We start from the raw sequence: 26,328 nt of genomic DNA on the forward strand, positions 1-26,328 counted from the left end.
CCTTCTGCTACAGTGGAAATAAACAGGTTAAAATTGAGCAGTTTGGCATCAGGCACAATGTCATGTCCTATGTGCGCTTTAGGTGATATGTTTACTATATGTTTACTATTACACTTTTGAATCTAGTATGTTCTGGACAACAGGTATTGAGTGTCATGTTTTTCCCACAGACTAGGAGACTATTATATATATATATATATATATATATATAAATCAGTGCATGGAATTAACAAAAAAAAAAATGGGATTTTAGACCTTGAGGAGTATGTTGGGATAGTTGAATATGAAAAAGACGTTTATGCTTTTTTTTCCCCCGTAATCCTATTTTACAAATTTTTAGGTCACAGAATAACCTGATCGCTTTAATGTTAAGTCATCATTACTTGTTCAGACACGGTTCTCGTTGCTTAGGTTCGCTCTGCTCCTTTTATATTGGTGGACAGGTACAATTTTAATTGTGTTTTTACCAAAGCCTCCCCCCACAACCAAATAAAAACCATAATGGGGAATCACTGACAGTAATAATTCATGATGCTCGTTGGAGACAACGACTGATCCAAGGGCAGATGTTTTTGTTGCTGTGGTAGGAGCTGATATGATCTTAAGTTAGTTTATGGGGAGGTATTCGGGGCCGTGAAAGATGCACATTTCCAAAGAAACCGTATCGCATGCTTGTTTGACAGACATTCTCTGGTTTGATGCATCGCTGGTTAGTTAGTAATGGGCTCTGCATGCAGCTTCTTCAGCCAGGCCGTTGCTCCTCCAGGGAAGCCGTGGCTGCTCCAGCCAGGCCTGGGTGTGTCTCCGGAAAAATCCAATGTTTGACGTAAAACCAAGCATGTTTTACTTTAAGAGACCTGGAGAGAGGGAGAGAGAGAGAGGGAGAGAAGCAAACTTCAAAGAGGTGCAAATTTGTATGAACGAAGAGAGGCATTGCTATTAAGATGAATTTCTTTGTAATTTAGAGGAATCCCAGGCCAGAAAACAGTTAAAGTATTTTCTATTCATTTTTATTTAAAAGAGTTAATTTTATTAGCTAAATTTTTTAAAAAAGGTAAAATACTGCCCCCATGCCAACCAAGCATATACATATATCGTCACACCTGGTTTACCTGACTCAAAACCCAGAAGAAAGGGACACAGGGAGGTGACCTTCAGAGCTGTCCTCCCCTTCTCCAAATTCAATTCCCCAGACTCATCCATAGCTCTGTGGCAGACCGTCTGTTGTGGCCTCCCTCCCCCGCCCCATCTCCAGCAGATCACACAGATCTTCTACAGGGTCTCTCACTTCAGTCCCTCCTTCAGGCACTCCGGGGGAACCTGCTGGCCTCTGCCAGAGAAGCAGGTAGACCAACTTCAGATCTTTACTCTCCTCCTCCTCCTCCATATCCAACCCCCAAGTCTAATTCCCAGCTCTGTAGCAGGGAACGAAGTGGATCATGGTAGAACACCTACCTACTTTTCCTCCTATGGACCCTCTCAGCGCAATTCTAGCCCATCTCCATGGGAAGTGTTACTGCTCTGAAGGGAAAGGCATCCTGGAAGTCTGGAACACACTATACATCAAACCTCACATCCACAAGAAATGTATTGGGAAAGACACAAGAGGGGGGCTGCCTCTGCTCAGGAAGAAGCAGCAAAGAACTGAGCAGGAGGCAGGCTTTATATAGATAGGGTTTCTTGGGGGGCAGTGTTGTTCAGTGTGGGCACTGGTGAGCTTGGAGCTCTTGGGGGTCCTTAGGGGTGGGACCTGACTACTTCTGCACCTCAAGTGGATTACATCTGCCCCTAAATGGCAGCTCCTATTATAAGAAATGCATTCTAATCAGAATCCCCAGTGGCCATACCCGCAGGATCTCAGAAGCCCTCCCTAGCAAGACCTACCCGAGCCACCACACTGTCCTAAGACCGGAAACGGCAATAGAAACCAAGGAACAAAACAGGCACTCAACAAAGACCAGACAGGATACCATCACCTAGAATTACAATAATCCGGGACCCAGTTGGCTAGCTCCGGTATGAAAACAGAATCAATTATAGACTGGACAGTATGTGTTCTCTACAGCCAAACCACCCCACCACAGCGGGCCCTGAATATTCCAACATATAGCTGAAGCACAAGGAAAAGATCTTAAAATAGTCTGTTTGAACAACAGAAAAAAAATCAACAATCATTGGTCATTGACATTTCTCAATATCAGTGGTCCCTATTCCCTAATAGACATAGTAGCAGAGCAGATGTGAAAACAGGTTTCATCTTTCTTCCTCATCCAAGAGAAACACTAAACAGTACCTTGGGGTAAAAATTTGAAAAAGGTATTCCAAGTAAACGAACCCGGGAAACAAGCCGGTGCAGTCATGTTTAATATGTAACAAAATAAACTCCAAAACAAGACTAACCAGAAAAGATGGGGAAAGATGCTACATCTTCATCAAAGGAGAAACGCACCAAGGGTTTCTGTGGATATTGTGGTTCTTAGTATCCACGCACTGAACGTAGGGCACCCGTGTTCATAGAAAGAGACATTGCTGCAGCCTGAGTCATGTACTGAGCCTGACACAGTGAGGGTGGGAGAAATCAATACTCCATGCTCACCAGTACACAGGTCATCCACGGGGCGGGGGGCGGGGGGAACTAAACAGAAATGCTGAAGCTAACCGACACCATTAACCAAATGGACCTGACAGATACTTGTGGAATATTTCACTCAAACACAAAATAATATACCATCTTCTCAGCAGCTCTTGGAAGTTACCCCAGAATTGGCCACATACTTGGACTCCAAGTAAGCCTCAACAGATACAGGAAAATTGAAATAACATCCTGCCTCCTATCAAACACTACTGGATTAGAGGTGAAGGATAAGAGAAACGACAGAAAGCTTACAAACTCGTGAAAAACTCAACAACTCTCAACCAAATGAGAAATGGGTCAAGACAGAAATTAAGAACTGGTTCAAATACAACAGAGGCGGTTGTAAGAGATGTGGTCATTACAGTAAGTGCCTATATTAAAAGGGGGAGAGACCTCATACTAGCAACTCAACAGCATAGTTGAAAGCTCCAAAACAAAAAGAAGAAATCACAGTCAAGAGGAGTAGACAGCAAGAGATATGAAAACTCAGGGCTGAAATAAAGACAGTAGAAAAAAATTACAAGAATCAATGACATTAGATAATTGGCTCTTTGAGAAAAATCAAGAAAATGAACAAACTCGTATCCAAATTAACAAAATTAGAGACCATGTTCTTTAGGTAGGCTGCCACCAGAACATGTGGCCCAGATTCAGGGTAGGCCTTCCCACCTCAAATGATTTAATAAAGAAAAAAAAAAAAAAATCACTCGCAAGGTGTAGCCAGATGCTTGGGTTTTAGTTAATTCCAGATGTAGTCAATTTGACAACCAAAGACAACCATCACAGTCAGCTCCCTGACAAATACTTTGGGTGTCGGGGTGTGAGGCAAGGCAAGGCTAAGGTCTGCCTTTAAGCTTCTGTAAGTTAAATGCTCCAGAAGAGAAAAACACAGAGGTGTTCCAGTGGATGGTGCTGTGGCTAATTCAACAAGTGTGTTTGCACAAGGGATTTAATGTGTGGGCCTTTGAGGGCCCACTGAATATAAATTATAGCAGAGAGATTCACTGCAAAGCTCAAATGCCCAAAATTTCATTTCCCATTGGCAATGTCTGACTTTTGAAAAAAAACCCCAAAAACCTTATTAAATTATAAAAACTGATTTTAAGATCCACCAGGACCCATCCCATTATCTGAGAGGTTCAGTTAGGGAAAGAGACACATTCCTGACAGAAAAAATTTACATGTACCTCAAAGGTACATGCACTAAATGCCTCGTCTCCTGCTTGGTGCTTTTAGGGAGACATTAGGAATTCTGGGAGTTTGGGCCTAATGGGGCTCTTCTGGTTATTGAGGTACGCCTTTGAAGGAGACTGAGGTATCTTGATCTTTCTCTTACTTTCTTCTGTCAGGTAGGTTGTTGTTAAAAAGATGATGTCCTGGGTTTTGGCACCAATGTTATGAAAAGGATGAAGAGTGTGTGGGGGGGGGCGGGGTATGGGCCCTGGAGGTAGGTGAGACCTGAAGGCCGGGGGGATCCCTCTGGAGGGATACATGTTGGGAATCCCTTCCTCCTAAGGGACCAGCCACGCCATGTTATAGTATAGAATAGAGTCTATTCAGGTCATGGGGGAGTTAAGAGGGTAGCAGAGTCAGAGAGAGAGAGAAGAGAGGAATAGAGGAGTAGAGGCCGGTCATGAGCATGTGGAAAGAGAGGGAGGATGGGAAGGTGAAGAGGAGGGATGGGGGGGGGGACAAGAGAGCAAGAGAGAGAGAGCAAGAGAGAGAGGAGGGGGCAAGCAGCCCCCTTTATAGTGTCAGGTCACTGGGGCGGAGCATACCTGCTATTGCCAGGTAACTGAGGGGTGGGGTTTACAGAATCCGAACAAAGTGTCTCTTTCCCTGACTGAACCTCTCAGGGTCCTGTAGATCTCAAAATCTTCCTAAATGTACCCAGGTGAGCTTCTGGAAAATGCCAGTTGGCTGATCCAGCAGCGAGTGTTTGAGAGACATACCATTAGGATCTACTTAATGTCCTGAGAGTTGGGAGCTTTGCTCACGTTCGGCTTCTTCGTACAGTTATTCAGTTTCTGTCCTATCATCCGGCGTATCGAGACGTCATCCGCGCTGGGAAACACCTGCTTCGTTACTCCTGTGAGAGATCGCAGCGCACAAGAGCACTCTGTGAGCAGCTCGTATCCTGAGAACTGAGGCAAAACAGCTCTGTCTCCCTTTTACAAAAGGAGCCCAAATTGCCACGAATACGGTCAGGTTTCCAAAGCAGAGCTGAAGATCACAGAAGGGCGATACTATACATCGAGTTAGTTCGTCGCCCTGCGACACCACCTAGTTTGACACCAGGTAGCTTTAACTCTATGAGCTCCATGCTTTGTTTCTTCTCCAAGCTTTCAAGAATTGATTTTTATTCACTTCTAATATTAGTCAAATCTATCACTTATGAAGAAACAGTGTGTTGGGCTGGAGAGACAGCTCAGTGGTTAAGAGCACTGTCTGCTCTTCCTGAGGTCCTGAGTTCAATTCCCAGCAACCACATGGTGGCTCACAACCATCTGTAATGAGATCTGGTGCCCTCTTCTGGTGTGTCTGAAGACAGCTATTGTGTACTCATATACATAAAAAATTTAAAAAATCTTTAAAAAAAGAAACAGTAACTAGAGAGCTTAGTCAGAGAGTCTCTGACTTTTGGGGGGGGGATATTTGCACAAAACAAAACAATAATTGGGAAAAGGTAGATTTTTAAGGAAACTCACCAACTTTAAAACCACATGGTTAAAAACGATCTGTTTCTAGAAACAAACCAAACCCAAGGGAAATTACTAAGAGCGGAAAAGCAAAACAAACTGTTACCAAAAATCTTAAAGAGTGACACTAATTTTCTGAAGCTTTGGATTTCATTAGTTCCAACTTCTCCACTGGACTCCCGCCCCCATCCCTCAAGCACGGAGATCACAAGTATTCACTACCATGCCTGGCTCTCTGGTTTCTTATCTTTTCATATTTAACAACAATATCAGACGATTTTTTTTCATAAAGAAATAAATCTGAAAACAAAACAAAACAAAAAAGAACCGAAAAAGGTAATAACCCAACTGTGCACGGTAACAAGATTTCCGGTTCCTATGACAATACAATGCAATCAAATGATCACCTATGATTTCTTGAACTTCATTCTGATTCATAGCGGGTTTTACAACCTTGTCCCTTGAAGTAGAGGATTTTGCCCCAGTCAGACTGTGTGTGGCCATGTATTCATTTGTGTAAAGTACTTGCATTAAATCATTAATAAATTTCTGAGGCTTGCTCTTATTACAACGGGCAATCTGCCATCTCTCAATCGTGAACTACAAAATAAGAAATGATAACTGAAATTAGAAGAAGAGAGGATACCTGGAGAAATAAAAATGCTAATTAAGACATACAGTAAAACAGCAATACTCTTTAAGGTGGTATTTCCTCTTTAAGGTGGTATTTCCTCTTTAAGGTAGCATTTCCTCTTTAAGGTGGTATTTACTCTTTAAGGTGGTATTTACTCTTTGAGGTATTTTGTACCTTTAGTATATACTTACATCTCAGTTAGAAGAAATGGTAATGTTTTAAATGTCTGTCAGCTTTTGTGAGGTTTTTGCATCAAATATATGCAAATTTGATGGGTCACCTGAATGTGATGCCTTAAGGTCAACTTTAAATTCAATGCTTCATCTTTAAGTGTTTGGGAGAGCCAAGGACCTCAAAAGATGTGCCCTTTAGACCTCTGGCTCCTGTAGATTTGTTATGTCCTAGGGATTTATAAATGAATTTTAAAGTTAAGCAGTTTAAGATAGGAGATCTGGATCAGCCAGGATATCTCAACGAGTCCTAAAAGCCAATGCTTGGGTTAGAAGAGAGGGTTCAAAAACCCACCACTGACACCAAGAGAAAAAAGCAGCAGTAAAGATGTGACATGGGGCTTTAACTTCTCAATAGCCCTAAGCCAAGCATGAAGGTTTAGATGTGGGGGTGACTTCTGCAACCAGAAAGGAAACTGGAAATTCATCTCTGCAACCACTAGAAACCAAATTCTACACGAGCGACCCAAATAGTGAGCAGGAAACAGACTCCTTTTTAGAGTCTCCCATGAAGAGCGTCCCTGTTCATACACTGGGTTCCTGCCAGTGAGCTCTGAATTGGATTCTAGACTTGAGATCTCTGAGATGATAAATTTGTGTTGTTGACATCACTGAGTTTGTGGCAATCTGTTGCATGGCAACAGGAAATTATCTACAAAGATTCAGGTACTCAGATTGTGAGGATCGTCAGAATATGTGTGTGTGTGTGTGTGTGTGTATGGTACTTCATTACCACCTTGGAAGAGCCATTTTCTTAGGCTTATACCTGATTTTAACAAAAATTTTATAGCTTTTAGTTTCTGTCCTTTTTGATTAAGAGGAACAAGAAAAACCAAAATGTATTTTTTTTTTCTTTTTTTACATCAAGCATGCAGAGGCCCACACGTCTCTCAGCGACACAAAGACTTTAATCCATAATTCTGACGTCTGTAACCAGTGTAAGAATCTTATAGTTCAGAAGCTGCATGTATTTCCCCCTGACTCACTTGTTCTTAGTTTTCTAAACTTGGCGTCTGCTTCACAAATAGTACCTTTCATCATTAAAATAAGATGATATTTTGTGATAGGATTCTAATGGTCGGGACCTAAATCCGTGGGGAGTTGATCTGGTGGTGGCATCCACCACCACCTCACCCCTCTTTTAGTTTCTGTGTCTGGCCATTTCCAGAGACCCAGAAGGAAATTATCCCACCAACCTGCTTCCCTGTGGTGTGCTGCTCATCCTCGGCCTTGGCAGAACTTGGGGAGCTGGAAGCAGAGTTGGAAGGACTGCACAGAGAGGCAAAGGAATCTGGGGACGGGTTGTTGGTTGCTCTCCAGAGAGTAGAGGCTGGCGTGGACAAGGTTCCTCCACCCTTAAGAAGGGTCTCTGCCATTCCAACCAGTTCTTCAAACTGGGTGACCGCCTGTGGTAACACTGGAAAGGCAACAGAAAAGTGGCAATTGACAGACACGTTAGTAACATGACACCTGTGTGTGCTCACAAGTGTGTTTGTGCTACAAAGGGATCAAGAACTTTGCTTGTGATAATCTGCTTGAGAGTGAGTTTTTAAAACGATTTATTTCATATATGAGTACACTGCAGCTGTCTTCAGACATACCAGGAGAGGGCATTGGATTTCATTACAGATGGTTGTGAGCCATCATGTGGTTGCTGGGATTTGAACTCAGGACCTGTGGAAGAGCAGTCAGTGCTCTGAACCCCTGAGTCATCTCTCCAGCCCCGATAATGAGTTTTGAAACACTGGTTATATTTGAATGTCTATGCATTACTTCGAATTAAAAACAATGTTTCAAAAGTTGGTTCTTCTCTACCTATTCTAGGACTATGATTTGAGGACATGGAAGCTCTTGTGTAGTGACATATTTGTTATCAGCCACCTCCTAGGAACCCACCTTAGGCCAATGTAAATGCCATGAGACCATTAACCATGGATTCAAATAAGGTGTGTGATTGTTTAGCCAGGGAGCTAAACAAATTTCATCAGACCAATAATCCTGTACAGCTGCAGCCAAAACTCATGTTGTCCCATATTAAAGATGAATTTTGGAAATCAACTGAATTACTCTGTTCCTATGGTATTGGAAAGTTACATATTCAAAGTTTCATGGGACCCTGTAAACTAGTCTTTTTGCTTTTTGTTTTCTAATGAAAAATAGCTTGAGGATGGAGCTGGAAGAGACCTTGGACTTGGCCTAACTTAATTCCTCACTCAGTGAGGTTGAGGTGCTGCTTGTTACAAAGGGAGCCCTCTGAGTTCCCTTTGGGGGACTATCTTCATCAGGTATATTGCTGAAATATAATCTTTACACTAACTGGTGATGTATTCAAACCAGGACACGCATGCTGTGTTAGCAGGAACATTTAATAAAAAGAAATTCTCCTTGCTTGCTCTTTCAACAAGTACATTAAGCACCCCGCCCCCATGTGCTGCCTCTTAATCAATCAGCAGTGCTGTATTGAACAGGAGCAGGGTAAAACCCTTGGATTTTCCTAAAGCAACAGGGGTGTGTACTACAGGTGGCACACATAGGAACACACATAGGAGTTTATGCTAATGAGGTTGCATACACACATAGGAGTTTATGCTAATGAGGTTGCATACACACATAGGAGTTTATGCTAATGAGGTTGCTAGGAGTTGAGCCTTCCATACCCACTAGTAGAACCTCTGAAGTAGAGGTTGGACACAAGACAGACATCATAGAAACCCCACTAATGGCACAGTGCTCAAACACATGGGCAATCAATAAACCCATCATACTTACATAACGACACTTCAGACAGTCTTTGGGCACTGAACTCTGAGGAGCTTCCTAAGGGTCAATATTCCATGTACAGTCACAATGCTGGCGGAACAAAGTGTTCAACACAGCAGCTTTATATTTGGTAGCCTAGACTCTGCCTTCTTTGTATTCTACTCCGTATCGATCCTTCCATCCTCCCCACCCCCACCCCCACCCCCCAATGCAACTGTGATGTAATGGGTTTCAGTGAGTTCTGTGAGGTTGTTTTTTTGTTTTGTTTTTCTTTTTTTTTTTTCCTAGAAAATTGTCCAAGGCAGGGGTGGGACGGGAAAACTTCAATTTGTAGTTGGTGTCAAGTTTGGGCCAGTTTGTAGACCCAAAGAAATAAAACTGTGTAAATGTCATGAAGACAAATGAGGTACGTTCTGGCTTTTATATGAAACATCACTGCAGGTTCATTTGTAGAGTGGCTGGACCCCGGATGGTTGTGGAAGCTTTAGGAGGTGGGCCTAGCTGGGGGAAGGGGCCCCACATGCTTTGAACAGTATATCTGGTCCCTGGTTCCTGGCTCACTTTCCCTTGTCTTGTCTGACTTCTTGTCTACTCTGACAGCAGCCACTTCTCCATCTAAGGTTTTCCTCACTCTAGGCCCCCAGACAGAGCCAGACGCCCACAAATGCCCTCTGAAAGTACGAGCCAAAGGAGAGCTCTCCTTCCTTAAGCTGCTTATATTAGACAGTGTGTCTGAGTAGCAGCAAAAGCAATTAGTAGCGGGATGTGACCTAGGCTGTAACGGGGAGGGTTGGGCTCAGAGAGGGCAAGGTCTTTCCCTGAGGTGACCAATACTGAGCTGCAAGGAGGGGAAGAAGCGGGAAATAAATAGTCACAGAGAAGGAGAGAGGCCATCAGAGGCAGAGGTACACAAGCTCTCTGCTCTCGGAGATCCAAAGTGCCAACGCAGGAATGCAGAGAAGAAGGAATCGGACGTGAAGTAGGTTCAAGGATCTTGACGGGTTTCCCTGATCACAAAGGTTGTTACTGTGCATTCGCTTACGCCTCTCTAGATTCAACGTCCTTATCTCTCTTGTCATTCACTATGTTAGAAAACCAGAACCTTACTGACACACAGCGGGCTGTCACAGTTCTCCTTCTGTTTAAGGCTGTGGGGCGAATGTTTTACCTGTTGAATTAGCTCTTCTTGGATGGAACACATGGACTTTGAAGTCTGACTTACATAGTTGAAAGAAGAAATAATGTAAGAAAAGGGGATGAGTTTGAGCCAGGAAGTTCTTCACGGCCTTGTAAGAAAACCCCTTGCTTTAGATGTGGACAAGTTTTGTTTGTTCTAGAACGCAGCATCAAGCAGTTTCCAAAATATACCTTCCGCTTGGCATTTTGATCTTTTCTTCATTTGTTCTGCATAATACTCTAAGATTCATTAACACTGTGTATATAATCAATTCATATGTATGAATATAGCAATATACACATATATATACATACATGTACACACACACACACACACACACACATATATATATTTATATTGCTAACTAGTATCCCACTACTCTGCAATTTATACTCTGTGATGAATAATCAATTCACCTATGGATAGATTGTCATTAGAAGAAAAAAAACTGTGATGATGTCTCTGATTATGTCGATACTGAAGATTCCCAAGAGCATAGTAGGGTTACCAGGTACAAATGTTTTCAAGACTCATGATGTCTTTCCTAACTTACACAGTTATCTGTCATATAATCCCTTTTTTTTGAATCAACAGTAAAAGGTATTAACACTTGTTAACAATTTTACCTTTTCTGACAGGTCCGAAATTTGAGGTTAAATATGTGTATGTTTGATTTTTGATTATTTGAATTTCTTTCTTGAATTATGTGTGTCTGACCATGAGACAGTAGTGTTAGGCTTTGTTATGATGTGTGTGTGTGTGTGTGTGTGTGTATATATATATATATAGTCTCCTGCAGCCCTGATGGGTAAGCAACAGTCTGATCACCACTCTCTTACACTCTCTTATTTAGTGTGTTATGAACTCACAGGGCTTTTACAGAATGGTTTAAGAATGTCCAGTTCAGTGGCTCTCAGTCTGTGGATTGGGACCTTCAGTGGTCAAACGACCCTTTCACAGGTGTCCCCTAAGACCTTTGGAAAACACAGATGTTTACATGACAATTCATAACAGTAGCAAAATTGCAGATATGAAGTAGCGACAAAAATAATTTTATGGTTGGGGGAGTGGTCACCTCACCATGAGGAGCTGTATTTAAAGGACTGAAGCCTTGGGAAAGTTGAGAACCACTGGGCTACTGCACCATGCATTACTTATTATTACTAACTCCTTCAAATTATTAACATTGTAACATTTTCTTTCTTTAATTTAAGGCTGGGCTTTGCATATCTTGAAGGTTTGGTCCCTGGTAGGTAGGTAGGTAGGTAGACCAATCATTGATCGTTGACTGGGTCATACAAGTTCTATCTTGTCAATGTATTAACCTACAGGTGTACTCCTAAATAAATTAAAAAAAAAAGACTTACTTTTTAAAAATTTGTGTGTGTGTGTGTGTGTGTGTGTGTGTGTGTGTGTGTGCCTCTGCCACAGGTTTGTGGGTACAGAATGGAGCCAGAGAAGGGGGTTGAATCCCAGGAGCTAGAGGTCATGAGATGGTAGGCAACTGACATTGGAACTAAGCTCCGATCTTCTGAAAGAAGAAACAAGAGATTTTAACTGCAGAGTCACCATCTCTGTGGCCCTGGGCTCAGAAGTTGATGGCGTATGGAGAGGCAGCAGTAGACATGTCTAGGGACGGGGTCTGGATGAAGTAGGCCACTGTGGGCGTGTTCTTGAGGACTGTCTCTTGTTTTGAACCCCTCCTTCTATTTCTTTGCCAGTGCCAGGCAGGCAACTTTGTTCTTCCATGACTCCTGCCAGGATGTTCTTCCTCACTGTGGCCCAGAAACAGATACCCATGACATCAGAAACCACCAACCAACCGGATATGTGCTCTCAGGTATTGCCATAGAGACAGCAGGAGCTAAGGACATGGGGCAGATGCGTTCCTCCAAGTGTTTATCTGCTAGTGTTGTCATGCCTTAAGCACACATCTGAAGCAGGCACCGAGCCTAGCCTGGCCACAACGAAGACACATTTCTAAATAAACAGATGTTGGAGTTAGTGCTCAATGGTAGAGCCTTACTTGTCAAGCTATGGGCTTGTCCCTTGGTGCTGTAATTCAATACACATGATGAAAACATGCACACGTGGGTTTAGTAGTATAGTATTGGTATGTTCTTGGTAAAATGTTCGCTTTTGAGTGCTTTTTAAAAACTCCTTCATCATTAAGACCAATTAAATAGTAAGTTGTAAGTTGTGGGCTGGAGAGATGGCTCAGCTGTTAAGAGCACTAACGGCTCTTCCAGCAACCACATGGTGGCTCCCAACCATCTGTAATGGGATCTGATGCCCTCTTCTGGTATGTCCGAAGACAGAGACAATAATAAGATAAATAAATAAATCTTAAAAAAAAAAAAAAAACCTTGTAAAAATTTACAAAGAAACTTTCCTCCCAGGATATATAGTCTCAACCTTTATGTATAAATGAAATTATATGTACTTTTCTCACATGTGAGGGATCATGTGAGTATGCATGTTCATGGGAAGGTCAGCAGTTTATGTCTGGTATCCTCTGGTCACACTTCATTTATATTAGAGGCATGGTCTTTACCTTGAACCCAGAACTTGCAGACTCAATCAGTCTAGCTTGCTCCCTAGTGCTGGCATTCTAGGTGGGCTGCCACACACATCTGGGATTTATGAGAGTATTGGAACTCCAGACTCTGGTCCTTATGCGCAGGTGACAAACACTTTACACCTCTAAACAATTTTGTACTGAACTATAAACTCACACTACTGCCACAGCCCCAAACAACTAACTGTAACTCTTTAATATTATAGTAAAAAAAAAAAACTAGCCAATGTTGAAATTTCTCTGATTATCTGTGTCTATATTTTCTTTTCTTTTTTGCCTCTGATGTTATATATTAAAAATATCATGACTCTTGTGTACAAAATCCCACCGTTCACATCCAACCATCACCCATGGCCCCACTCTGAACCTCAGAACAGCTTTAAAAGAAAGATGGTGGTTTTCCTATTCAAGAGCTAAGGGAACACTGCTCAGTTTTTATGGATCTTGAAAAATGGTGACCCTCTTCCCTCCCCAAATCTCTGCCCCTTCAGGCCCTAGCCCACTTGGGCAAATAAGGAGCTGGGGGGTAGAAAGTGCCAGCAGCCCTGGGGGTTGTGGGGTATCTCAGGCATGGAAGTCACGCCTCCGTTTGGAGGGTGGGATGAGATTTGAAGAAGGTCAGCAGGCAGCTTGTGGCTCTCTAGCTTGACCTTGATAAGGTGGTTGGCCAGGGCAAACCCCTCACCATCCAGTAGGCCATCCTTGTCCACATCTGCCAGCTTCCAGATTTTCCCCAGGGTGTTGGGCAGCTTGGACTTCACTATTTCCTTCTTGGCATTAGCGCCTGTGATCTTGCCATTGACAGTGTGTAGAAGATCTCATCATAGGTGGGCTTGTCCTTGCCAACTGCCTACTCAACATCATCAATGCCCTCGCCATCCCCCTCGCCATCCCCCTCGCCGTAGCCATGCCCAAAGGGCCCATTCATGGTGCCATTAAAAGCACCAACCTTCACAGCCTGTGAGGGCATCAGGAGCTCCTCCTGGCGCACCATCACCATCAACCAAACTATGCCATTGGCCAGCCTACCCATGTACCCAGCAGCTTGGGTTTCAAGGACTGGATTTGCAGGAGTTCCGGCATCTTACGCAGGCTTGGGAAGTCGCCAGAGGAGATCTGGTGCTCCTGCTCGGTCTTCTGGTAGATCTCTTCCAGGTTGTTCACCAGCTCTTTCTTCTTGTTCTCTTTCCGGAAGACATTGGGCATCTCCTCCTTGAGGGAGCTGATGGAGTAGGCATGGCCTTTGGCCAGCCTGGACCACTTGATTAGGTCATTGAGCTTCCTAAGGGCAGAGACTGGATGTCTTTGAAGAGGTCCTGCCCCTCTGCCTCAAAGAGCTTCCAGTTGTCAGAGATGAGCAGTGGGCGTGACCAGAAGGAGCCAGTGTAGACACGGACTCCCTCAGGGGTGTTGATCATCTTCCCTAGCGACCACACGATAGTTCCAAACAGTCACATCAGCTGCTGTGTCTCAATTTGGTCAGCTTTGTTCAGCACCACACGGATTGTGTCCTCGGGATTTTTGAGGGCTTTGATGACTTCTAAAAACTCATCTGAGATGTCAGCTTGTAGGCGTCAAATAACAGGATGATGCTGTCCACATGCTCTGCGAACCACTCAAGGACAGCTGCAAAGAAATAACTCAGCTGATGCGCTGCTTTTCTCCAGACAGGATCCCAGGAGTGTCAACGATGCTGATGCTGCCCAGTACTGGGTTAGGCAGCAGTGCACACATGAGCCAGTTGAGGAAGGCGTTGCTGAAGGCATTGAGCTTGTGGAAGGGGTCCTGTGGGTCCACAACAAGCGCGCTGCCGGGTACCATGCCCTCGGTGGGGCCATGCATGACTGTGATGAAGGAATCGGTGGTGGGATCCGGCCCCATACGCATCCCTGGAAAGTCCTGCTTGATTAGGTGGCTGACGAAGGTGGTCTTGCCGGTCGGTGCTGTACTGGCTGACCAGGCGCACCATCGGCTTGTTGTTGAAGCCAGCGTCCTCCATCGCGGGCGAGTGGAAATGCGGCCGAGCGTTTCTATGTTTTCAGTCGATCCGAGTCAGGACCAAGAAGGATCATACGCTAGACCGCTTCTTCTACCTTAACCAGTTTCTTTCTGTGATCTGGATTTGTCCTTGCAGATTCTAAACTGGAGAAACTGAGTCATTTGTTATCAAAGCCTTTTCTCCGCCTGGAATTTGCTGGCTGCACCCATCAGGTTATAGAACACATTTCCTTTGCACTTTTTGATGTCCATCTGAAGGCTTGATTGGGTAGTTTCTACCTGGTGGGTGGGTTTCCGCTGATGATGGCTCCTCAGATTCAGTTTGTTTTAGGGGACTGCTGAACTGGGATGTGTTTCTTTACCACTCACTAGATTAAGGTCATCGATAAACTTTCTCATTGACTCTTTGGTTTGTTTCCCAATGGTAGGACACATGCTTCTTTTCGAAAGTTGTTGGCTTTCAAAGTAATACATTTCTCTAGGTGACTGCTGCATTCTTCGCTTTTTTTTTTTTTTTTTTTTTTTTTTTTTTGCCATTTTGAACTCCTTAGGGATATGTTTCTGTCATGGTTACCATGCCTCTGTGACTCGCCAACTGTCACATCTTGGGTCCGTAGGAGACTCTTCCAGCTCACACCTTCATACCATCTCCACTAGACTTTTCTTGCTTCCTGTTCTGACATTCAGGCAATATTTCTTCCTGACTCTCCCACAGTCTTGTGGTGTGTTTCTCTTGCTGACAACTAGAATAGGTCTTTTCCCTGAGAAGCTGGGGCTTTGAGTGGGAGACCACATCCGGGTATTAGAAACATTATACCATCGGGCTCTTGTTTCCAGACCCACGTGGTGCATAATATTAGAAAATATACGTCACTTTCGTTAGTTATTTTTAAGCAGAATCTTTGCAGCCCAGGTTGGCCTTGAATCCAGTGTACTGCCTCAAACTGCCTCAAATACACGATCTTCTTTAGCCTCCCCAGGTCCTAAGATTATAAATGTGTACCATTGCAACCAGATGAGATTACCTGATAAAAAATATTTTTTATTTTTTTAAAATGTGTGTGTGTGTGCCCATCCCTTCTAACTGTGGGGTAACATATCCGAACATCTACTATCTATATAGCCTTGTGCAAGTTTCTTAACCACCCTGTGCCTCAGTTTCTTCATCTCAGAGAGGGAGAGACTGAAACTACTCCTATGGGTGGCTGGTGAGCACTTCAAACAGTGTCAGACAACATTGTTTCGTTACTACTCAGTTTAGCACTGAAACACTTTACCACACACACACACACACACACACACACACACACACACACACTTCCTTCTTTTTCAGAATATTCTTAAGTAGTCTGACTCTCTTATTTCTTCAGGTTAATTTAAGGATAGTTTGGTCAAGTATTAAAAGCAAAATTAAGGGTTGGGTGTAATTCAGTTGACGTATTGCTTGCCCTGGATGAATGAAGTACCAGGCTGGATCCTCGGCAGCCGATAAAAACAGATGTGCTGCATGCCCGAATCCCAGCATTCGGGAGGCTCAAAACCAAAACACAGTCATTGGTGATTTAAAGAAGAAAGCAAGCTGCTAGCTTCGTGAGGATGAACTGACATCTTTTCTTCCCTGTCTTTGACTGTGACATGCCTCAGTTAATACAGGCTTGGATGTTTCTCAGCTGTATGTTTTCCCTCATGGCACACACATTTACACTAGGGTAACTAGTCAACCCTTAAAGCTACTTGTAATTGATGGGAATCAGTTCTGGTTTAACCAATTAAAAACCAGCAGCACTAAATACTGATATTTATCTCCTACCCGTATACATTTACTCTCTCCGTGTGTGTGTGTGTGTGTGTGTGTGTGTGTGTGTGTGTGCGTGTGTGCATGCGTGCATATACATGTGTGGGCAAAGGAGTACATCATGTGGGAATTAGCTCTCTCCTACCATTCGGGTTACAAGGATGGAACTCAGGGCTGCCAGGATGGCAGATGGCAGGGGCGTTTACCCACTGAGCCATCTTGCTGGTCTCCATTTATCACATTTTAAATAAAATAAGGTTTAACACCTAGAGTTCTTCCTTTCTACCCTCCCCAACCCCTGACTTGTTTGGCATGAATTAGTCTTTATAACCCTAAATAACTGTAATGTACATAAGTAACTCTTTCTGGACTCTTTTGGATTAGAGAATTTCATCTATATAATGAGGCAACGTAGGCCCCTTTAAACTCTCCCCCGACATACGAACACACAGAGTTCGCATATCCAAACACATCCACACTTCTCTCCACCATACTGGATCTTCCTGCAGGATTTCTAGTTTAACCAGTACCATGCCAACCACAGAACACAGTTTCTGGCTATCATATTTTTCTCTTCTTTTCTGGGATGACCACGTGGAGGAAGCACACTCTACTTTTGGCTCTAAAGTAGAAAGGATGTAGCATATATTTTTTATATGATATTGCTACATTGTCCTTTTACTGGCTTCACAGTTTCATGCCATATGGAATTAAGTTACTTCCTTTTAGATCCTTGAAGGAATCGCTCAGCCCCCTGGGGAGTTGCAGTGTCACTAATGCCATTTTGATTCCTGTCCTTAGCCTGTGACATGCTTGTTCTGTTTGGTCTGAAATTTCACAATGCTTTGGACAACTACTTTTATCTCATTATATCGGGATGCAAGTGGTTTTTAATCTTATGAAATATTTAATAACAGGCCTACATTTAAATGCAAATTTCATGAAAGTTAAAATCATTACTACTCATATCTGTCAATTAGTATTTATAACCAAAAGTACAATTTACTGTGGGAACACAGGTATTTATCTTTAATCGATCCTGGCACTTGGTGAATGCTAAGCAGGCAGTCTGTCACCAAGCCACATCCGTAGCTCAAGTATATAAACGTCTTTGCTCTCAGGTGGGGTCTTTTGTTCTGGAAATGCACATCCGTTAGTTCTAGAAAGACACTGGATTCTTTAAAACATGACTTCTATATTTTGGGGTTCCTTGCTCGGGTATGTTTGCTTAATAGTATTTATTTCCCCTTTCTTTGTCTTCTTGCTTTAATAGCCATAAGACTTTAACCTTCACTTCCAGATAGTCAATTGTATTTCTACATTCTCGTTCCTTTCTAGAAGTAGTCTGTTCTTGTTTCATGGATATAGGCTCTTTTCTTATGCCTTGTTTTCATGTCCCGTTTCCCATACCAGAACATTTTCATGGATTATTTTATTTTTACATCTTTTGTATTCTGTTTTGTATGTGTATGCATGTGTGTGGGCATACACGTGTCTTAGTGCACACGTGAAGGCCAGAGGAAGACCTTGTAGCAGTTAGTTCTCTCCTTCCACCATGTGGTCCTGGGGATCAAACTCAGGTCACAGGACTTGGTGGCCAGTGAATTTATCCTCTAAGCCATCTCATTAGCCTATGCTAGAGTTGTTTCTCAAGTAACCATACACTCTTTTTCTTAGATGTGCCGAGTGTCCCTGAATCCATAGCTTTAATTTAGCTTCTCTTGGAAGAAAACTCAGCTTCTGATGTGGTCCAGAAATGATGGTGTATTTAAGAGTTTGTGGTCTGGTCCTCCTGCCTCTGCCTCCTATGAGCTGGGATTATACGTGTGTCACTGTGTCTGACTTAAGGAGTTTTTTCATGAATAAAAGGAGAAGAATAAGGCAGAAAATCAAATGACTTAAAAGCTTTATTTTTATTTTTGAAGTGTGTGTGTGTGTGTGTGTGTGTGTGTGTGTCTGTCTGTCTGTCTGTCTGTCTGCCTGAATGTCTGTGAATCTCATCTGTGCTGGGTGTTCACAGAGGCCAGAAGAGGGAGCCTCTGGAACTGGAATGAAAACCATCTGTGGATGGCTTTGAGCCACCATGTGTATCCTGAGAATCGAACCTGGATTCTCTGAAAGAGCAGTGTTCTTAATGGCTTAGTTATTTTTCAGCCCCCTATAATTCCCTCTCTCCTTCCTTTCTTCCTTTCTTTTCTTTTCTGTTGTCAATTTAAAACACACACACACACACACACAACAAAATCAGATGAAGGCGATACTAAGTTACCATTGCTGAGTTTCCCTGCTTGCGCCAGACCTGGGTACAGAACCTACCATTGTTTCATTCTATTCCCACAGTAACAGGTAAACAACATACTGACGCTATCTTGTAGATAAGGAAGTTGAAACTGGGAGAGAGGACAGAGGACTTGATCTCAGCTATTGTGGTGAGTGAACAGCTCAGGCGCTGAAATCAAAGTGTGTGGGTGGAAACCAATGCTCTACCCGCAGGTCAGTCTAGGGCTTGGTCTTTCAGCACATTCAAAGCTCCAGAACAGCTTACAATGAAATAGGAATCCTGTCCCCCGAAAACGTCACCAGAAGAGAACAACAATTATAAAAATACCGTCTAAAGTGAAGAAATAAAAGGCTAGTGGTCTGTTCAGAGAATAAACATCTACTCACGTGGTCCTTAAACCTGTGAGTTCTTTTTTTTATAATAACATGTTAAAAAGATTTATTTATTTATTTATTTATTTATTTATTTATTTATTTATTTATTTATTTATTTATTTATTATAAGTGCACTGTAGCCATCTTCAGACACACCAGAAGAGGGCATCAGATCTCAGTACAGATGGTTGTGAGCCACCATGTGGTTTCTAGGATTTGAACTCAGGACCTCTGGAAGAGCAGTCAGTGCTCTTAACCACTGAGCCATCTCTCCAGCCTGTCATTTTCTAAAACACTGTTGCTAACACAAAGGCTCCTGTGCCGCCTGTGGAACCAGTCACCCAGTGGCTCTTCACAGATCGCGCAGTTTCCACTTTCTAGAGCTGTCCTGGCAGGAAGGGCGGGATGAGTTCATCTGGAAACCACAGCATGTTTGACTTTTCTCATTCCCCCCTCTGAGGCCCCGCATGTACACAGCTTCAGTTCAGTAATCTGTTGAATACTACGAAATGAATACAATATTTGAGACACTGCAGGACAATCTAAATTATCTCTGCAACAACTAGATATATTCATATTTAAATTTAGCTCTCCGCCGATTGCTTAAGTGTAAATTGTAAATTTGAGCTCTCTCGGGAACTGATTTTCTTTTCCATTTTTAACTGTTGATCTGCAATTATGCCATATTTTACAGGAGTCACATTTGGTCCCTTTCATCTACAATGCCAAAACCCTTTGACGTTTACCTTGCAGCATGACCAAAGACTGTCGAAGCCGGCTGTTCTCCTTCCGGATGCTTCTTAGCTTTTCTTTCAGGGTGTCGATTTTGTTACAAAGTTCCTCCTTGGACAGTTCGGCCAAGGGTGTTTCCTCATCGCTGGAACTCTCCCCAGGCAGAAAGGCGTTTCCTGAATACGGGTTTCTCTATAACATAAAGCACAGACAACAAAAGAAGACACTTTGCAGTTCCTTTAACATCCACCCGGTGTTCTGTACTTTAGCGCCATGTGTCAGACCTACGCATGCCTGCCTCCACACGCAGCTGCAACGTATGGTCCCAGCTTTGTCCTCCCCGCTCCAGAACTCAGAATGGGACGCACGAAAAGGTTCATGTTCCCTTTTCAAATAGAAGACAGGAGCCTGACTTTCTGCCCACCTGGTGAAAGCAGAATATTTCATATCGCAGTAGACTCAGCAAGGCCATGGTTAAAACCTGGGCTCCTGCCAAAAATCTGACTCCTACTCTGGATTAGCACACTAGGCATGGTGACACATGTCTCTAATGCCAGTAGAGACAGGAGGTCAGCCTGAGACACATAGAGAGTCCAGGTCAGCCTGGACTAGACAGAAAAAATACCCTATCCCTTTTTGGAAGCTTAGTAAGCTCCCAACAAACCCTTGCTCTGCACATCACAACGATGATTTGTAACCATTAATAAAAGACACTACATATTGTAAGGACAGTAGTCACACATAGGAACAAGCATAGGGTGGCAGCTAAAGTAGAGCCTCTTAGTGTGCTGCTGCTGATGTAATTTTCTAATGATATAGTCATTTGGTGGCAATGCGTGAAACCACACTTTTGGTGTGTGCGTTCTTCTGTATGCATTTTGGATTTCTATAAGATGTTCTTTTGAATTCTTCAATAAATCAAAGGAACGAGTGGAGCTGGGAGGGAGGGCGCTTGCTGAGCATGCATAAGACCCTGGTTGTCTCTAGCTTGCAAGGAAAATGTCCAACAAGAACATGTCTATAGAGTATCCTGACTTTTGGTTTCCAATCGTAGAGTCTAACTAAGTCTTTTATCTTTATGCCTGTATCTTGTTTCGAGACTAGATATCATTAACAAATAGTAAATAGTATGCAAACCCTTTATGAGGAAAACAAACAGACAAACAAACAAAAAACCTTTACTGAATGACACCCTCGGTGTGGAAGCAAAAGTTCAGAGATAAAAAGCTATAAGTAAAATAAAATTGATTATCCTCATATTAAACTGTACTGAGTTAAGGCAATTCTAATAGAAATTTAAAATGGACTATACAATTGTAAGCATAACAGCCAAGAATAGCCAAAGAATTCGGAATGAGTCATCAGAAGCTGAGACTTCCTCTATCAATTCAAGCTGTTATTAAAAATTCAGAATATGTCAGTTTGGTCCTGACACAGAGACAGTTAATATTACCAAGAAATAGAGGTTAAAAAAAAATAGATGCCTGAAGAGCTGTGTGTGGGACAGAGAGGTCTGGCAGCTCAGCGGGGACAGGAGATCTGCTCAACCAAGGCTTCTGTAATGCTGGTCCACTGGGACTTGGAAAAACAGGTAAACAAATAGATCCCTTCCTCATTATAAACACTATGCATGGACCAGCGCTCTCACACACAGAGATTTATACACACAAACACCCACATATAGATGCTTCCATATGTGTACACATAACACATGAATACTTAACACACACACACACACACACACACACACATATTCAAATTTCTGCAGACAAATTAAGAATTTATACATCAAAAGCAAAATGTAAATGCTATACAGGAAATATAAATATGTGTTTTCTCGACTGAGTGGGCATTTCCTAGATATAAAATCGTTGCTCAAAGTCTTTAAAAAAAACAAATTAAAATGAAGAACTTTTATTTACAAGACACATTAAGCAAGAAAAAAAGACCATAAGAACCGGTGGGAAATGCCAGCAGTGTTGTTAACCAAATCAGCAACTCAGTGGGAAAAGGAATAAATGAAAAGGGGCATTTTACAGAACAGAGAAGGTATACGTCTCATCAGTAGACCCAGAGGTATTCAAGGTCATCAGTGAACAGAGGTCAAAATCACCATCAGTTACCATTAACCCAAGGAATCTGACAAAACTAAACAGGGTGTGCGTGGAGCGCTGTTTCTCCTTATGTTGTTATGTGAAGCACTGTAATATTACCCTATGAAGTTTAACACTTATTCCCCCTTTGCTCTTGTAAATGATCCCCAGGGCTGTGTGTGCACTCAAGGGGACATGCCCAAGACTTTCAGTTGGAGCAAAATCCATAATGATGAGAATCTAAAGACAATCCAAGTGCCTACTGTGAGGATAGGGAGCCACTTATACTGAACTCAGACAGTTGGATTTACATGCCACTGCCTGGATAAGCCATACGGAATCAATGTTAGTATAATGTTAAGTGACTAAAGCAAGTTCGGAGGTAAATATACACTGTACCATCTGTGCAGTTACAAAGTTAAGAAGCCAGCACAGCAGCACACACCTGTGCCAGCTCCTTAGGAAGCTGAGGCAGGAGGATCACTTGATTCCAGAAAACAAGGCTACACTAACAACATAGTGAAAACCCTCTCCAAAAGAGAGACAGAAACGAGACATTTAAATGATTGGTAAATAATTTAGAAACACGTATTCTACATAACATATAATCTATATATGTAATAGTTATTTATATATGCGTGTGCTTTGTTTTTTCAAAAAGCTGGCTAGGGACACAGTTCAGTGGCAAAGTGGTTGTTTGGCATGTGCAGGGCACAAACCCTGTGGTGGGGAGGGGGGACTGAGTGTAGAGAGACAAGATTGCAGATGACCACAGCAGGAGCAGACTGATGGGGACCATATGAGGATAGGAAGTGGTTTTAATGGAGTTTATTTCTTTTAAATAATCTCATGCAGAGGGGAAAATAAAGAGTATTTGTTCCTCAGTCTCCCTGTCCAAAGATCAGTGTCTCTCTCCTTTGTGTGCATCAGAAGACATCTTCCTTCTCTCTTCCCAAGGGTCTTTTCCTGAGCATGCACTCAAGGTGCTTGGAATGTGATATTTATAAATCTCACACTAGGCTGCACACACTAGGCACGTTGCCATCTCTGTTACTGTGACAGCAGGCGAAAGGCTTTTTTTCCCCCTCACCTGGAGCTCATCCGCATTCTTTCCTTCTCTGTGGGTTCTAGTCACAGTTTCTCTCTTGAGATTGTCACAGAGCTAATTTGGTGGCTGATCGTGTCCGAGGAAAGAAGAAACAGATGCTCGTGTTCAGCTTTTAGTTCTAGAATATAGTTTTTGAGGTCAAAACTGAAGCAATAATTGAAAATGTCTCAAACTATGGTGAGATTAAAAAAAACTTGTAGTGATATGTGTGATGTGTGTGTATATATATATATACATATATACATAAGTTGATATATACATGCATTGTATACACACAAATGCACATACACACATATATTAACTAGCACATGTGTGTATGTGTGTGTGTATCTGTACACATATCACTGGAAATTTTCAGTGTAAAGTGTCACGTGTAAAGACCAAATTCAGATACCTCTAGGATGAAAGTTCTTTAAAAAATAATCTGAGAGTAGAAAAGAGAAAGGCACAGGGGAAGCTCATGCTATGAGACACTCTGGTGCTTGGAGGGTGCGGGGCAGAGAATAAGAAACAGGAATATCAGAAAATCAAAGTCAAATGCCTGCTTTCCTCCTTCACTGGCTCCTTTAGAAGAAAAGATGGATTTTAGGAGTGGAGATGTAGGGGATAAACATACTGTGCACTGCTTGTGGGCATGCTGACTGTGGGGGGACCTTCAGAAAATCATCTTATGTGGCAATGAAATGTTATCCCTTACATTCCCCAAGGCTGAAACTTTTGCTGGACCTCACAGCCAGAGGTCCAACAAAAGTACATCTTGAGGCTACTTAAGATTGCTAGCCCACTGTCTGCTTCCCTTAAAACAAAATAACACCTAACACAAACAATCCAAACCAAAACAACAACAAACCCCTGCCTCTAAGAGACCAATACATTTGATCTCACTTGTCTTGGATTTCCAATATAATCTAACTTTATAACCTAAGCTAATGAGTAGCTGTTACCCTAATTAATGTACTTCACCATACTTCTGACCCAGGGTGATGCATGTCTATCGTTTGCTGAAGGCAGCCAATACAGAGGTTAAAAGCAACTCTGTAAAAGCTACCAGAGAAATTAAAACAGCCATTTGTGGATATTGGTTGATAAACAATGACATTTGCAGAATTGCTTTTTGTCTGGGTCAGTTGGTATCAGTTGGAGCCAGTGACGTAATCCCTTATTAAAAAAACAAAACAAAACAGTATGTACTGGGAAGACCCAGAAATGAGCCCATACACCTATGGTCACTTGATCTTTGACAAAGGAGTGAAAAACATCCAATGAAAAAAGACAGCATTTTCAACAAATGGTGCTGGTTCAACTGGAGGTCAGCAGGGAGAAGAATGCAATGTGATCCATTCTTATCACCTTGTACAAAGCTCAAGTCCAAGTGGATCAAGGATCTCCACATAAAACCAGATACATTGAAACTAATAGAAGAGAAAGTAAGGAAGAGTCTTGAATACATAGGCACAGGGGAAATTTTCCTGAACAGAACACCAGTGGTTTATGCTTTAAGATCAAGAATTGACAAATGGGACCTCATAAAATTGCAAAGCTTCTGTAAGGTAAAGAACACCATTAATAGGACAAAACAGCAACCAACAGATTGGGAAAAGATCTTTTCCAATCCTACATTTGATAGAAGGCTAATATCCAATATATACAAAGACCTCAAGAAGTTAGAACCAAGAAAATCAAATAACCCTATTAAAAAATGGTGAACAGAGCTAGACAAAGAATCCTCAACTGAAGAATACTGAATGACTGGGAAGCACCTAAAGAAATGTTCAACATCCTTAGTCATCAGGGAAATGCAAATTAGAACAACCCTGAAATTCTACCTCACACCAATCAGAATGGCTAAGATCAAAAACTCAGGTGACAGCAGATGCTGGCAAGGATGTAGAGAAAGAGGAACACTCCTCCATTGTTCGTGGGATTGCAAGCTGGTACAACCACTCTGGAAATCAGTCTGGTAGTTCTTCAGAAAACTGAACATAATACTACCTGAGGACCCAGCTATAGTACTCCTGGGCATATACTCAAAAGATGCTCCAACATATAACAGAGACACATGCTTTACTATGTTCATAGTGGCCTTGTTTGTAATAGCCAGAAGCTGGAAAGAACCCAGACGTCCTTCAACAGAGGAATGGATACAGAAAATGTGGTACATTTACACAATAGAATACTGCTCAGCTATTAAAAGCAATGACTTCATGAAATTTTTAGGCAAATAAATGGAACTAGAAAATATCATCCTGAGTCACAAAACCAGTCACAAAAGAACACACATGGTATACACTCACTGATAAGGGGATATTAGCTCAAAAACTTAGATTACCCAAGATACAATCCACAGACCACTTGAAGCTCAAGAAGAAGGAAGACCAATGTGGGGATGCTTTAGTTCTTCTTAAAACGAGGAACAAAATATCCATAGGAGGAAATTCAAGACAAAATTTGGAGCAAAAACTGAAGGAAGGGCCACTCAGAGACTGCGGGGATCCATTCTATATACTGCCACCAAACCCAGACAATAATGTGGATACCAAGAAGTGCATGCTGACAGGTGCCTGATATAGCTGTCCCCTGAGAGACTCTGCCAGAGCCTGAGAAATAGAGTCGGGTGATCTCAACCAACCACTGGACTGAGAATGGGGTTCCCAATGGAGGATGTAGAAAAAGGACTGAAGGAGCTGAAGGGGTTTGCAACCCCACAGGAAGAACAATAATATTAATCAGCCAGACCCCCTCCCCCAAGCTCCCAGAGACTAAGCCACCTACCAAAGAATACACATGGAGGGACCCATGGTTCCAGCAACATATGTAGCAGAGAATGTCCTTATCAGGCATCAACGAGAGGAGAGATCCCTGTGAAGGATTAATAAGCCAGTGTAGGGGCATGCCAGGGTGAGGAGATGGAAGAGAGTGGGTGTGTAGGGGAACACTCTCATGGGGGGAGAGGGAGGGGGAATGGGATAGGGGGATTCCAGAGGGGAAACCGGGAAAGGGGATAACATTTGAAATGCAAGTAAAGAAAATGTCCAATAAAGAAAAAAAAAAAAGATTTCTGGAAAGTCTTCCCACGTGATATTTTCTGTGCTGATCAGTAATCAGAGACAGAGTAGACTCACAGCAATATAACAGACATACATAAACATAGAAAGTCACATACACAGAGAAGACAGGCACCCAAAGACAGAACAGACAGACACACAAGGACAGACACAGGGATAGATTCACAAG

General features: G+C 42.5%; 1 protein-coding gene and 1 pseudogene across 2 annotated transcripts in view; both read right to left on the reverse strand.

The window, feature by feature from the left end:
• Positions 1–717: 717 nt before the first annotated feature.
• BEND6 (BEN domain containing 6) overlaps positions 718–26,328 on the reverse strand; it is a 54,000-nt gene continuing 28,389 nt past the window's right edge. Inside the window, exons 3-7 of the mRNA XM_080916738.1 lie at positions 19,908–20,085; positions 7,395–7,615; positions 5,742–5,934; positions 4,588–4,724; positions 718–857 (exon numbers count right to left, since the gene is read on the reverse strand). Of these exons, the coding sequence (XP_080772864.1) occupies positions 4,597–4,724; positions 5,742–5,934; positions 7,395–7,615; positions 19,908–20,085 (720 nt within the window). The 3' untranslated portion in view covers positions 718–857; positions 4,588–4,596. The remainder of the gene's footprint in view (positions 858–4,587; positions 4,725–5,741; positions 5,935–7,394; positions 7,616–19,907; positions 20,086–26,328) is intronic.
• Positions 13,278–16,998, reverse strand: LOC308420859 (EH domain-containing protein 1-like; annotated as a pseudogene). Its single transcript has 2 exons — positions 16,949–16,998; positions 13,278–14,743 (listed from the first exon to the last, which is right to left on the reverse strand). The product of its transcript is annotated as an EH domain-containing protein 1-like (transcript).

This window comes from Micromys minutus (assembly GCF_963924665.1).
Source record: "Micromys minutus genome assembly, chromosome: 5".
Lineage (NCBI taxonomy): Eukaryota > Metazoa > Chordata > Mammalia > Rodentia > Muridae > Micromys > Micromys minutus.